At 39.5% G+C, this 16196-nt stretch overlaps 1 protein-coding gene across 4 annotated transcripts in view; it reads left to right on the top strand.

The window, feature by feature from the left end:
• The window catches only part of LOC135162509 (zinc finger protein Gfi-1b-like), a 40744-nt gene that overhangs the window by 9515 nt on the left and 15033 nt on the right, over positions 1 to 16196 (top strand). Inside the window, exons 1-3 of one of the 4 annotated variants that reach the window (XM_064121086.1) lie at positions 3734 to 3884; positions 10815 to 11001; positions 14236 to 14334. In XM_064121086.1, the coding sequence (XP_063977156.1) occupies positions 10824 to 11001; positions 14236 to 14334 (277 nt within the window). In that variant the 5' untranslated portion in view covers positions 3734 to 3884; positions 10815 to 10823. Of the gene's footprint in view, positions 1 to 3726; positions 3885 to 9038; positions 11002 to 14235; positions 14335 to 16196 lie in introns of those variants that run through there. The other 3 variants (XM_064121087.1, XM_064121085.1, XM_064121088.1) reach the window with 3 other exon arrangements.

The following is a 16196-nucleotide window of genomic DNA, read 5'->3' as shown; positions in this document are numbered from 1 at the left end:
AACAATAAACTACAGAAAAAATAAATCCTCTATACAACTGAACTGCTAATAAGGATCGAGGATTCAGAATAAGTGATAAAATCAGGGCACGTTAGACGAATGCCGGGTAGCACTGGCTAATTAGCCCATGGGCGTAATACATCAGATTTTATGCAATTACAAATGAGAATCCACAATGTCCGGAGTTGAAGGGGGTGGGTGAGTCCGGGTTTGAACCGGGGTGGCGAGGAGGGGGGGGAGGGAGAGGTTAAAGTAAAGCTCAGGGGACGAACACACCCGGGTGGTTCACGCTCGTTGTCCCGACTCAATCCCCAGAGACGAGCGTGACTCGATCCTCTTGCGCACATCTTTCTCCGAGTTACGCCTTCGCATGTGGCGCACTCTGGTTTAGCGCGAGGCGCTGGGCCACCTCGTATGGCCAGTTCCTACCCCACCTCTGGCCACCCCATTTCCACCTTACAATGTTCCAGGGTATATCCTTGGAACGAATTGCCCGTCGACACGCCAACGTCTCCTATCTCGGTCGTATAAACTTGCTCTTGGCAGCAGCCGATTCGATTCAATTTCATTCGCAATTTTTTCTCCAACGTTCTCTTTTTTTTTTTTTTTTCCTCCTTTCGAGTCGAGCGTCACGAGCGCCCCAACTGCGGTCCCGCGAGGACGATACATTTTCCGGGGCCGGGATGGCGACGGGGAAGGGGGAGATGAGTTGAATATCTGCGGAGTGAAAACTTTTTAGAGAAATGTTGTATTAAAAAATTTAAATATTCCGGATGGAAATTGATTGAGGGGACAGAAATCATTTCTGGGGTGGGAGTTTGGTATGCGGAGATGGGGTTGCTCGATTGAAGTTGGACTTTGCGTGGGGAGGTGTCGTTTCGTTAGCATATTCACACCACGTGATAAAGGAGGACTTGATTCATAGTCAATTTCTTTCGTTCTGAGTCGGGAAAGATTGATTGATTGAGCAGATGAATATTAGTAAATTGTTATTGCGCTGGGAAATTAATTCGAGAAAAAATTGTTCTGTACTTTATATCATCTTGGGAGGGTGGTACATTGTCGAGGAGCTCGTGTAGGGAAACATCCGTTTTTGGAATATTCGTGAGGAGTTGTGGAAGGATTTTACTAGATCTCATTTTAATTGACTAGATTTTTTTATTTCAATTCAACAGAAATATTCCAGGCCTCTATAAATATTCAGCGACGTTTGGATTAATTAAATAATTAGTCGAGTTTTCTCAAAACGTTTTATTTCAAAAAAAACGTCGCGCGTTGATTATACAAACCGAAATAATTGTTCATTTAGAGGTGACATCATAGATTATTGTACTATTTGTGCTACACAGGTGCGGTTATCAGATAAAATCTAAATGTTGCGTGTGAATTCGTCGTTTCATTATCGCATTCACACTACCCAATATAAAAGAACTTAATCCGCCTTCATTTTTCATTAAAAAAAAATACAATAAAACTGGTCCACGACATCAGATAAAATTACCTATCCAAGATATTAATTTCAGAAATTAAATAAAATCATTTCGCTCCGCAATTCGCCAGTTATTTTTCGCCAACGTTCAGATTAATTTAACGGCCGGAGACAGTAGTGAAGTAGTAACTGGTCAGACACATTCTCCCGACTCCATCAATCCTTTCAAATATAACCTGGAGACCGTTGGAAACTCTGGCCCTCTCGTCCCCCGTGTCTCGTTCGGACTGGTCAGTTAATAACGACCGCGGTTGCAGACCATCGAGCCTGGCAAGAGAACGAGAGGGGCCGGGGGGCGGGGGAGGAAAGGGGTAAAGGCTCAGCCGTATACGTGTGTTGCTACCCCGTGTACGACAATGCTTCCTCGAGGGCAGTTTATGGAAACACACGGTTTAACCCCTGTTTGTGGCGCCCAGTGCAGTGTCCATTTCACCTCGCGAATTGGGACTTGTTCCTCATTTTAATTAAGCCCCAGCCAACAGAAGCCATTCAGCGCTGTCTTTCCACTTTACTCACATCCTCTAATAATAGTATCTCATCCGAATACTAACCAAAACTCTGACCAATACATGCATCTAATATGTTCAGATGTATTCGCTATGTGTGTAACCATTAATTTGGCAAAATTAACGTCATCAGGATGTGGCGCGCAATTGCGTTTATTCACGACAATTCCGGTTGAATTAACTCGTATTCTCGATTTCGCACGATAGTTTTAATTTTTAGTCTTGATTACTCTGTTTCTCACTCCATTCATGTGTTTTCATTCATTCACGGAGGAAGAAGCCCGGGAATGTTTTATGGGAAGAATGAAATAAAGCTGTAATTATTATTTTTTCGACATTTCCACTTTATGTTATTGTTCTATTAATTATTATTAAATCTGGGGTGAAGTGGTACGAGGTGAGTTGGTTGCTCTTCAGCCTCGCTATTGATTAATATCTCTAAATCTGGAAGCAATGGAACAATTTTCCCGAAAATTTTTGTGGAATTTATTTTTCGTTACAAGAGAGGTTTTTATGAGAATCTACTCGTTCTTTTATTTTCCAGATATTCACCAGATAACAAAGATCATCTAGCTAGAATGTATAAATCTTTAAATCTTGGAGAATAAAATTCAGACCCCAAAACCTTTTACCGTCCCTAGAAAAAGTAATTATTACAAATTTACACGAAAAATACTCATCTCACTTTTTAATTGACCCCGTGTGGTACACGAGGGAGATATCCCAGGCCCCCATCGTCGTGGGAATGACTGTGGCGGGAAGAAAGTACGAATCAAATAAAAATTCTGAACAAAGAAAGCTCACGGAAGAAGTCAAAAGTGGTGTAACTCGCTCGTCAAACTGCGAATTACCGCCGCCTTATTATTATCACCCTGCTTCGTTGCCTCTCATTTTTTTTTCCTCTCTTCATCCTCGTTATTAGTCTCCCGGCGTGTCCTGCCCTGACACCGTGAAGAGGGAAAAAAAATTGTCTCACCCTCAGGATGGGGGGTTAATGAAAGAATGCTGGGCAGGGGAGATATATTGTGGTTATTTTTAAGTGTCTAATTTCAAACGAGGAAAAACAACATTGAATGGATATCGTAGTGATATTGAAGATTAATTGAAATTTAATTGAATAGATTATTTGAAATTCCCTTTGTCGTTATTGAAATAAAATTGATAACAATGATTTCAGATGCATATTAATAATTTATTAATATGCCACACATTTCTACTAATATTTCAATTTCCCTCAAGCTCATAATAAATAAACAATTAATTTTCTCATATCAGACGTAAATTTTCCTGAGTGAGGGTAATTGTTAACTCGGTATTATCGGCCATTCGATCCATCAGGGGTTCACATGAGGTACGTCAGTAGCCTAGTTATTATACCCAGGTTGGTCATACGGGTATTGAGATTAATAGAGTGATGATGAATTTTATTTAATTAAATTATGGTCATTAGGACGATTAGCGGGTGGAGTGGCAGGGAGGGGAGTAGCTTTGTCCTTGATGGTGCGACGACTTCCGACAATTATCAACAACGGAAGCGTCCACGTTCGGGAATCCCTCGGGGATAGACAAAGACAACTATCCGCAACTGAGGTGACGCTAACCGCGCCCCTGTTTGCCACTCACTACCCCTGATTAGCTCGACTTCCTGTCCACGAGTCTGAGGCTTCTGGTCGCCTCTCTGATCACCTTCATTTCACTTATCCCCGAGTTACATATTTTTTTTTTTTTTAGGTCTGTGTGAGGGCTGAGATGTGTTGATTCATGAACGATATTAACCGAATGTACGCATGGACTTGGCGCTGGATATGTGGGGCTAATGATTGGGTTTGATTGCTTCGCAAACATGGGCGTGACGAGACAGAAATTTCTAGCCCTCCCCCCTCCCTTTGGTGAGTGTTGTTTGGATTGTTAATTTTTTTAATGAGAATTTGGTTGTGGGAGTCGATGGATTTTTTTTTATTCCCGAGATAATCGTTGAATTTTCATTCAGTAAATGGGGGGGAAGGGGGGTAAGTCGATTTTGAGGTGAATATTTTCGATTAATCCCCAGAAATGTTAGCTTAACAACATTAGATTTATTCACAATCAAAGAATTGTAATTTTTTTAAACAAAATATTACTCACTCTATGTTGTATCTCCATCTCCAACTCTTTCGCTGAAAATAAACTTCATGAATGGACTTGAGCGTAGAATTAAAATAGAAAAATCAATTATTCAAAGGGAAGAGACAAAAAGTAGATGATAACAAGAAGACCAGTCATCGCTCGCTTATGACTCATGTATCTCCGTCGAGATTGAGGATAGCCACCGGGTCAACTCAGGACGGAAGTCCAGACTTGACCGTTGTCGTTTGACCTGCTTGACGTTGTAACAACAACGAATACAACTCAAACGGGTTTTCATCATTCACGTCTGCATTGGTGGTAATGCCGCGCGGCAAACGACCCTCATTGATCCGCGATCAATCGCATCAATTGACGGGAGTACGTTACACACGCGGCCACGTACACAGGCATGAGTCATCTTAAATCACGATAGCGAAAATGTTCGAGTTTGTCGCACTCTCGTGCTTTGCCAATGAATTATTGATTGCAATCAGCGTGATTGATCATTGCGAAAAAAAAATTTTCCGATGAAATGTTGCAATGAATAATCTCAACACAAAGAAATTTTTTATTCCACTTTCATACATTTTATTCATTTTATTCAATCAGAGATTTGTGATCATCGATTTTTCTCGGGTGTGAGATCATGATATTTTTCGAAAATGAATGACTCCTGATTTTTCGGATTTTGTTTCATTGCATTTTGCCCATCAAAAAATACCGGGAATAGATAATTAAATATTCCTGATGAGTAAAAAACTTAAGAACGAATGTATCGACCAAGAGCTCATGGCAATATTTTTTTATTTAATGAGAAAAAAAATCTGTATAATACATCTCTGTCGTCACACACATATCCACTCTCTCTGTGTCGTTGGGAGGCTTTTAGTGGCGCAGGTGTTCCTGTTGCGATACCTCGAATACAACCTATATTATTTTATCAAGCGTATGTACACCCAGGAAGGGCACAGATTGCCCTCCAGTAACGCTCAACAATTCATCGACTTCAGAATAACTCCATCACTCTTCTCACAATTCCCTCTACAATCACGTTATTTTTTTGATGATTCGCGAGTACATTGAACCGCAAAAATAAAAGGTGTGCGTCTCAATTCTCATAATCCTTGATTTATCTGGCCAAATACGTGTATCCATTCCACGAATGTAACGCGATAAATCTCGATTGTGACACTTTGGTGAGATTATCGTAATGTCGATCAGTTTGTAAGAATTTATCGGTACATTTTCCTCAATGAGTCAATTGAACAAAAAGACGTGAAATATAAATTCATGTGGAATAAGGAAATGGAAATATTCATCGAGGTCATTGAGTTTTGCTTAAAGGCTTTGACGGAGAAAGGGGGGGCATAGTTTCGCGGGGGACGAGGGGGGGGGGACAGTCGAATCTGTCCCCGAGGAAAGTTGTAAAAATGATGGAGAGGAGAAGATGTGGGGTGGACGCAGAGTCTTTGATATGCTGACGGGGTTGAATTATCAATTCAGATGAGGCTACCACTCGTTTAGCGAAACTCTGTTTGATCTGGTGAAAACCGTTTGGCCTCGACTACTACTTTATCCCCAGGCTGTTCACATCCTTGTGCCCCCGGTTATTACTATCATCGGAGTCTAATGCCCATGAAAAAATCTTGAAAATTGAAGATTTTCAAACTTATCTATTCTACTCGCCAGTGGAAGAAGATCTGTCTTTGAAAAATCTGTTTAAAATTTTCGAAAGGAAAGATCTTTTTATTTATAAAATTGTCTTTAATATTTTCCTATCAAAGTAGATGGCGCTTCCCATATTTATCTTTCGTCCAGTTGAATTCGCTACGACTTTCCAGATAAATTTAATCCAACTTTTCTCTCTGCACTCATAGACTCGAACTTTCCTGTACCATCAGTGTGACTCGATCATTTTAAATGGGAACTATCACTGGTACTATTTTCTGATTGTTCCGAGCTCATCCAATTCATCGGGACACTTAACGAAAAGATATTTCTATTGAATAGATTTCTTCTTGAATTACATCCAATCAACGATAACAAGATCAACGATTTCTCGAATAATAGGTCAGCCAACCCACGCCCCCTGAAATTAATCGTTTCGCCCGGTTTTCCAATTCCTAAAACGACAATTGGTTTGTATTCTCGTACAGAGCTGTTAATAGTGGGATGCGGGCTGTAACGATAAAACGATTGTTGCCGTGGTTACACCAGCATCGGGAGGGGCGGTATGTTGCCTTGTGTTTTTATGTTTTTAATGCCCATTTGGCTCCTGATGAATGATTTCAATGTGTCTTCATGGGCTTCCTTCTGGCGTACCGCTGGCTATCCAACTCTATATAACGCAATAATCATTTAATTCCGGCAGCCGTACGCGCAGCGGTTGGCGCCAAGTCAATCTAAGCTACACCGGATATGCCTCTTTCGTCTCAGCCGATGTTCGAGGACTTCCACACGTAATTTATTATTTTTGATAATTAACTGAGTGGGCTAATGGTGATCAATGCATTTGGCGGAAAAATACAGATCCTAATTCTGATCAGAAAAAATAATTCGGAGTGAATCTTCCTCTTGTTCTGGATCCACATTCTCCAGGGAGAGAAAAAATTTTGAAAAATTACATTCTTTCACTGAACATTGACGAAGAAAATATGGAACGTATGGCACACAATTTTTATTGAATATTGGTTTAACTGGTACGTTACGGAACAGGCACGTAATGTTTAAATAATTTTTCTATCGCTGTGGGTTCGACATTTCCATTCGGTAACAGTTACTGAAGCTCTTTAACATCAATTAAAATTTTTATAATAGCGCGTGACTCGGTAAATGAAAATTGCTTATTGGAATATAATTTTCTAATAATCGGATTAATTTCTATTTTTTGCCCCGGTGACTTTGAGATGCACATTTATTTCATTGTAGCAGTCAAAAGCGGCGCTCCTGTGTAGTTCATCACCCCCTACTCCGGTTCTGGCTAATGAATATCGGCCCTAAATATCAGTCCGCAGGGGATATAGTGCTAAGAGTGAGATAGTGAGTGAGATGGAGAGAGAACAGGGGTTGGAAAGGGAGAAACCACCACGCACCGTCTGCTGTGTGTTGGAAATGGAAGTCCAGTGTTGGTGGAGTATCTGTGTTCATACGTATACCCACATTCGTCGTTATATGCCAAGCGTATAAAGCGTGCCAGGGTTGGTCACGCTCGTTTGTTCCCCGTTAATTCTCATCCTGGATACTCTGTACCCTGAGCCTGCCATATGCTTGCTCTCATACGCACAATCCAAGTGTCGATGACATAGTCCCACTGCTGACCTCAAGGATTTTATGAGACTCTGAAAAAAATAATCTGACCAGAATTACGATCGAGGATATCGTGAAGTTCCTGTGGAACAAAGTAAACAAGAAAATGTCTGCATTTTCTTTTCTCTAATCTCGTCACATCTTCCCTTCCTATCGATGATAAAGTTGATCGATTGCATTGGAAATCTACCAATTCACAGATTAGATTATCATGAAGTTTGGGATGAACCACTGACGGTTGAATTATCACGAGTGAAAATTCTTCCCCGGAATTGTCGCGCAAATTCACGTCAGCGATTATCGCAATGATTATCGATCGTTAAATAGGAAACGAGGTATCACAAAATTTTCTTTATTCCGTTCTCCCTTTTGTTTCGGCTACTGGATGACTCGTTGTACGAGGAAAAAAAAATGAGGGAGAGGGAATGAGTGAGATAAGAGGAGGGAATCGTTGACCCGCAGGGGTCCATCTGCGTGACTTTTTAGTTGAGACCTAAAATACATACTTTTTGTTTTGATATTTCTCTCTGTATGTATTTTCGGTTCTCCCTCTTCCTTTTCCTGGTGCAACACCGATGATCGGTGGGGGAGGAAGGGGAGGAATGCCAACTGCTGTGGGCCCACATGAGATGTAGCCCAGTGTGACATCCAATTGGTAATAAAGACAATCACTAATAAGTTGGTGGGCTCGATTGAGAGTGTGAGTCACTGGTGTCGGCGTCACTCAGACGACGAGTGTGTACTGAATAGTGAGAATCAAGTGATGATTCTTGGGTGAGGGTTGGAGAAGACATTCAGAGAAAAGATTAGTTGGTTTTCCGAAAAATTAGATCTTCTTCCTGGAGGAATATGAAACGGGGGTGGGGGGATGGATTTACCTGCAGAAATTAATCAACGTGATATTAATCAAATATCAAATAGCTGTAAAGAATTTTTTTTAAAGAAAATTTGAGAAAATTTCATTCAAAATTGCTGATTTAATTCTGACTAGAATTTAATTACCCAAATTTTCTGATGCAATTTAGGTCCATCAGCTTCATTTATGAAATTTTATTTCTGGCATTAATTATCGAACGTTCACTTCTTGGAATTTCATATAAAAATATATGTAACATTGCACTTTGCAGAATTGAGTGGTCATTCAAATAATTCAGTCATTGAATTTTTTAAAGATTATTAGAGACATTTGGAAACATATATCAATGTTTTATTTATTTTATGGATTTTTATATTGGAGGACTCGTTTTATTTCAGAGTCGTGTGTCTTCTCGCGGTGAGTAATTTTTCCCAACATGATAGAAAAGCGACCGCCACTGCGGGCATACAAGGGGATGAGGTACCCGCGCGCGCAGACGACGAGCCAAGTGAGCGAGTATGATTGATGCAACCGCCCAGAGACAACTATATATTCTATTCTTCCTCCCTGTTTTACCTCTTATACTAGAGGTGTTAGAAAAATGTTGGATAGAGTCAAATGTCGCGATATGTTGGGCTTTGGAAATTGAAATAAATTTTCCAGCTCTCGCAGAGGAATCAATCGCAGACAATATCCCTTTTGAAGGGGGGGGGGGATAATTGATCCCTTTTTTGGATTTTTTAAATGGTAATTGATTCATTACTATTGGATATTGGCGACAAAAAATACTGAATACCATTTTTCCTGTTTATAACCCACATGGGAGTTTCCTAGGTGACTTGCGAAAACGACAAGTCTGATATTGCAATGAACTCGTGTGGGCTGATCGATTAAATCAACGATCGAATGTATCTTTGAAATCATTGAAATCATCTTGAGTATTGAAAATCATTATAAATCAAATCTGTGTGGAAGATGAGTGATTAAATGTTTATCGGGGAGATGATGCCAGAGAGAGTGATATTTTATAGGATAATCCATTAACATGAAAGAGTGCAATAAACTTGGAACATGCCATTCTCCCCCTGATCTTATTCACTATATCGTGTACAACTAGAATTCATCCCTGATCATCTAATGTCAATTGATTTCAAATTTACGATGTCACATATTGACGCCATTGCCACTGAACAAAATGAAACTGTCCAATAAAATAAAACCTCACGAATTGCAAACAAATTCCAGTGAAAAAATCACTTCAAAGGGACATGAGATCAATAGGGTGGAGGTGACCGTAGAAAAATTGCAAGTGAACAGATCCTGAGCGTCAAACATAAACAATAAGTAGTAGCAAAATTCACTTGAGTAAAATTCTTCCTTTCTTTTCCGACTGAAATGAGTCAAATATTATTTTCAAACTAAAACCCCCCACCTCTTTAATTAATTCCCATCAACTCCCCAAAAAACCGATCACTCCGAATATTTTACCAATTCATCTTCTGAAAACTAGAAATTAAATTCCAATCAATAACAGCCCTCTAAATCCATCAACCCTTTTCACAAATTCAACCACTCCCCTCTCCTTCCTCTCATTCCCAGTAAAAACAAATCTAATAAATGTTAATTTCCCAAGCCCTCAAAATCCCCTACGAAGACTCGTGGTAAAAAATTCTCAAAGCTTCACCTCCAGAAAACCTCGAAATTATTATCATCCTCTTTCCTGAATCCTCGGATTGCACGATTCCATGTTCCTCCTCCCCACCCCTTGGCATGAAAAACCTCACGAAACCCCCGCATGCGCACCCTCCTCTCCCCCCTCCGCCCCTCAAAAAGCGACAGAGAGAATTTCAACAACACAAAGTGGTACAGAGCTCGCAATCCCCCGCAGATTGGCTCTCTCACTCGTTCCCCCAGGCGTTTTCATCGCCGGCAAAAGACAGAGAGATCTCAACTCGGCTTGCTCATCGCGGGGGTGGGAATATAGTAGGGATAAATGTGGGCGTAACCTCAGCCGCGTGAATAGGCGTGGCCAAGTGATTCAACGTCGAAAATCCCTGGTAACAAACCCAGTGGTTGTCTCCATCTCTCTCCCCCCTCCTCCCCCCACTGCCGGCGTTTTTATCCCAAGTGCGTTATAACACAACTGCAGAAACCCCTCAGACGGGACTTTCGTTCCGTCAACAAAACGAGTGGTGGGGGCACATGGTGGGCACTATCAGAGGACCGTTAACAGCAGTCGACTGTCGAAGCGCACTCGCTATCAACGTATCCACCAAAATTCAGCCCCAATTGTGATTTCCAGGGAGCAGTTGATTTTTATCTGATAAAGGAAAAAAAAAAAGAAACGAACGAAACGTTGATATCATTCACTGAGTTTATGTTCCTCGTTTGGATTTTGTTTGTTTATGTTGTGATGATTACGATTGTTTTGTTGATATAATTTTTGGGGAGTTGTTCAGTGGCGACGCACAGTGTATCTACGCGATTGATAAAATCGTTGATAGTGTCAGATTGGATTGTTGATGTTTCATGTGTTAATGACATTTTGAAGTTAGTAATCATGATGGAGGTGCAGCAGCAGCACTCGCCGGTCGGCGTGGGACCCCTCGACTTCTCCCGTCGTGGAGTCGCTGAGGCATCGGCATTTCGCGTTGTCAAACCCAAACAATCAAATGCAATGGCTCATCAGACGGAGACTAATAATAATGAGGGACAGGAGCACAGGATCTCGGAAAGTGGTGAGAGAATTTTTCTTTCCGGTTGTTCGATTTTTTTTTTTGGAGAGGAGAATGGGAAAATGGGAAAAACGATTTCCGATACGTTGGGGGTGCGTCGGTTGCACTCGGCGGCGCTGTTCTGTTATCAGGACGGTGATTACCTGGTTATTAGTCCTGCATTGATAGGGGGAATTGCAGGGCAATGCAGCTGATACGTTAGTTCCAGGGGAGGTTTTGTTGGTGGGGGAGAATCTGCAGTTCTTGACAATTGATACGACATTTTTTATTCTTGTGCAATTTTGAAAGTTTTATTTAGTCTTATTTTAGAAGTTGTCAGTTTGCTTGCAATAATTATCATTTTTGGAAGAAAAATTTTTTGGTGATGACGACGGGGAGATTTTTTTGTGGAATTTACTGATTCTACAAAGAGAGTTCAACATTTTGATTCTTTTTGGGTGGAATTCGTATCATTTTATTGAGAGCTCAACGTCTAACGGCAGGAAAAATTTTTTCCGCCCTCCGTAATTTTGAAAAATATAGTCAATAACAAACTGAGATGTCTGGAATTTTCTTAATCAAGTTTTGAAATATTTTGGGACTAGAGTAGTTTGTTTGTAAGATATTTTGTCGCCAACGAGAGAAATCCCGCGACATTTTATTGTAGCCTCCCTTGTTTATGAGGTAATGACATGATTAATAGCATTGCCACATATGACATGAACGTCCTGAGTAATTGTTTTATTTATTTTCTGTTCTTACTGCCAACTCCAAGGGATTATTATGTACTTTGACACCAACAAATTAATGTTATGGAACGTTCACATAAAAAGCTCTCATTAAATTCCTTTTTGTTCATCAGCAAATTAATTCAAAGCATTTCGAAGGGTTGCAATATTGTAAGGGTCTCTCAAAACACAAATCCGTCGTACTATGATTGCGTGCAGGTGCGTGAGGCACTGCTCAACAGGTGAAGGGGCTCATTCTGGTATTAGACACTAAGGGGTAAACATAGTGTGTTTGACAGGCTCCGTTTGATTTCTGTCTTCGCTTGATACATTCGGCTGTCCCCACGATTCGCTATTCAAACGTTACTCAGTCATCTACTCACTTGGTCAATACCCGGTTATCATCCTAAATCCTAAATCCTGTGGGAATCACCTGAGTGAATGACGTACCTCGATTTTGATTAAAATCCTACTGATATTCATCCATTCAATTTTTGCCCGGTTAATCATACCCATAATACGACGTTTGTTTATCTTATCATTTACCTTTTTTTGCGAGATTTATTTTTATCGGAATCACTATTTTTAGATGTAATTATTCATCGCTATCGTCGTCATTTGCCTTTGAGAATATCTTTTTTATCAAATGAAAGACATTTCTTTATTCGCAATTTTATACGCACACCAACATTGCAATTAGATTGATGAAAATTATTTTGTTATTTACGATATCGATCAGGAATTGATAGAAAAAGATATTGAACTATGAAAAAAAAATGCCTTTGTGTCTACAAATAATAATTCTTGACAATTTAATTTGAATCACGTGGGGGTATATTTTTCATATTTTTTTAACGCAAATACACGGGCAGTTTTGATTATTAAAAGTGTAACATTGTAATCGTCATCCGCGAAATTATGGAGAACGTGTGTATTATTAATTTGGAGTCAAAATATCGTGGCGTAAAATTTGTGTGACATATTCTTTTGTTTTATTCGTCCGTTATGTCTGAAATCACGCTGGATTTACGATTTATAGATTTATGACATCAAGAGCGATAGGGAGACTAAGCCCACTGCATACCTGGTGTGCATTTGTGTGTATAAAAAGGTGTCAGGGTATAGATATGCCTCATCGATGCATTTCACTCGCTCTATCTTACCCGGAATAACGTAAATATGCACCATACTGTCTCGCAATGCAGGCTCTCGTTATCTCTGTGTACGTTTGAGTAATACATGGATTGAGTTTTTTTTTTTTCAATGTTTGCGGTGTTGGTTGTAGGTGTGTTTGTATCGGGGAAAATGGTATGATTTATTCCCGATAATCCATCGTTGCGAGATAACTTTTGCGGCGTGCAGTCTAATCTGTGCCAACGACAGAGGGACCTCGGCCTATCGGTGGATTATCCTGCTTCTATTGCCTGGATTACATCAGCTTTTTTTTTCAAAATATTTTTTCTCGGCTTCTAGAATTTTTCGACTGCTAACAAATTTACGATTTTCCGATTTTTCATGTCGCGGTAATCGCAAAATGTTTGGCTTTTCGTAATTTCCCGATTTACATGAGTTGCAAAGATTTTTTTCAACGAGATTTTTATTGTTTGACAAGTTGACGAGATTGGAGATTGTAAATGATATCATTTGAGGAACAGTAAAATTGAATGTCATGTGACAAGACTGAGGAATCGTTTTGGTTGTTGGGTTTGGACATAATTTTTTAATATCTCGGAAAATAATTGGAAAAATTGATTTTCTTACTCACAGGGAGAAATTTAAAAGTAAATTATATTTCGTGTTCATTTGTTCGGCCTTAATTATTAATTTAAATTGTGAGAGACAATTTTTTTTCATAACAACCGCTTTCTTTGGTGTTACCTCGAGGAATGATGAGGAGGATGTTTATTAATGAGAAAAAAAATGTCTGATTTCATGGGAACTTGAAAAGTAATTGACAATGGGATTGAGATTGTAGCCATTGGCTGGGTATCATGCCGACTGATTTAGGTGGGGAACAATGGGAAATGAAGAAGTGAACTGGCACCTCTTAATAGAATCGAAGAGGTCTGACTTGATAAATTGAGGGACCACCCCTTCTCCACCACCTGGGTTCTAATAAAGATGCCCTTGTCGAGGGGTTGATCTTTTCGACGAAGTTGGAATACTAAATTTTTTGGGGGTTTGTTTGAGATGTTCCAAACGTCGAATTCCTAGCCACTAGGGAGGGAAGAGATATCTTGGAAATTTACTCTAGGGGGTTTTCGTTGGTTTCGGAAGATTAAAATCTTGCTCTGCAGGTTATCGTGATTCTCTGAATTATGAACAATGAAAATTAACTAATAGATGAGATACAGTTGCGAAAAAATTCCCAATATCGGTGAAGACTGTCTGCTTCTACAAAAAATATTCCCAAAGGATTTTATGTTTCGAGTTGAATATTTTCTAGCGTATGGATTAATCTTTTAATATTTCTCAACTCCTCAATCAACTTAAATCGCATTAATTTCATGAACGATTTCTGAAATTTCAGACAACTGCAATGTTAGACTGATGTTTCCAAGGCTGTGGGCACCTTTTGGAGGCAACGGTGATGTCACTAATCTTCCTTCATTAGGCAAGAATAACACAGGTAAGAAAATCTTACAAAAATTATAAACTATTAGAAATTATTGCTCTGTTCCGTGACTCCTATTTACGTGAGACTAGTGAAGCTCGTTCAAATCGCGTAGAAAAATTGTCCATCTTCAAGTATTTATTATCGTCAGGATTTTCATGCCCTCGTGATGAGAATTTATTTCAATTCTGTGAAGTGCAAATCTCATTCAGAGAGTTAAGGCATTGTAATAAAAAACAAGCAGCGTAATAAATGCCATTTGACAGATTACATCGTACTACTACTCTCGACTTGTTTTTCTTCTCCAATTTTCATTTCTACTCGCTCGGTTGGAGAGAGGCTCTCGAGAGAATCCCAATTTATAGTTTTAAAGAAAAAATAAATGGCCATCATCACGGATTTCTTCAAATTTTTAAACATATTTTTTAGAGTTAAAACATTCTATCAGTTGCTCTTGTTTCTATTAAACAAATCCGGAAAAACTGACAAGTCCGTTTGCGCTTCTATGAAACATCTTTTTTTATCTATTTCTGCAAAATCTTCAGAAGATGATGATATTTCTACTCGGCTGGCAGCCACAATGTCTTGGTCTTTATGCTCATTATTCTCGAGTTATGTGAATAGATCTGGATATACGACCAATGGGCACACACACCTACGCACATAGAGACATTAAAAAAAAAATTATTCCTGTTTTATCATAGATCTACACAGAGTGAAATGAAAAGAAAATTATTTTACTGTTCTATAAAGTATATCGTGAGTTATCGCTCCATTAGTTCCCTCAAATTTTGTAAAAATGAATAGATGATGATGATTATTTATGATTATTTATTGTCTGAGAAATAATTAAAAAAAAAATTACTGGACTACAACTCCAGTACTTCGGTACCGAACTGAACTTTTTTCTCATCATCAGAAAATATCGCAACGACAAGAGATAACCCTTTTCCGCAGTGTACCTCCACGCAGTTCACCCGGATGAACGTCGGTTTTTCTTTTATCAATGATGATTGGTATAAATGGTAGCACGCGTCATCTGCCTCCTTTTACTAATCTCCATCTCAAGACCCGCGAGAGATACATCTCCATCCTCCTTCATCTCGCTTACTTCCTCGTTTCTTAAAGCCAAGATTCCTCTTTCCCCTCCCTTCTCCCTCAAATGCTCCTGTCGGTCGACCGTCACCCCAATTGAAGCAGATTAGAGGCACAACACAGGGATTCGGTCGGTCGGTCCCTTTGTACTTTGTAGCGCCGTTGGTCTCCTCGATCTCTAGAGTTATACCTACCCTGAATTAGTAACGACTTGTCATGTTAAACGCACCCACATACGCGGCAACTCGCACGTGACCAAAGGCCCAATATACCGTCTCTTCACTCCCTTCACTCCCTTCTCGGGCATTTTTTCTTTATTTTTCTGTTTAAGCCATTGAAGTTTAAGTTTCAACGAAATTGAAATTGATGGGTTTAGATGGAAATATGAGGGGTACGGTGGATTGGATTTTTTTTTTTATTTTGGTTTTTAGATTAAGAGCGGGCTTTTTAATTGGAGAGGTAAGAGGGTCAGAGTTGATGCATTTACGGACGTTCAAATATATTTTGGAGGTTTGTACAGACCAGGCTATAGACTCAATGCTTTTTAAATAGTTCTATCTGTCTTCCTAATTTTTTGTTTCATTGAATTCCCCATCTCTCACTCCAGCGTATCCCAAAAGATCTATTCGTTCTTTTGAAATTTATTTAATCGCTGGGACGTTCTCACTTGATTCCCCTCATGATTTTTCTTATTGTGATGACATTAATCGGTAGATCGGTAGGTCTGACGGATAACAGAGGATTAAAGTTGTTCGTTAACTCGATATAATTGTTTTACGCTC

Source organism: Diachasmimorpha longicaudata, chromosome 5 (genome assembly GCF_034640455.1).
Source record: "Diachasmimorpha longicaudata isolate KC_UGA_2023 chromosome 5, iyDiaLong2, whole genome shotgun sequence".
NCBI classification, from domain to species: domain Eukaryota; kingdom Metazoa; phylum Arthropoda; class Insecta; order Hymenoptera; family Braconidae; genus Diachasmimorpha; species Diachasmimorpha longicaudata.
This window is presented reverse-complemented; position numbering and strand designations above follow the sequence as displayed.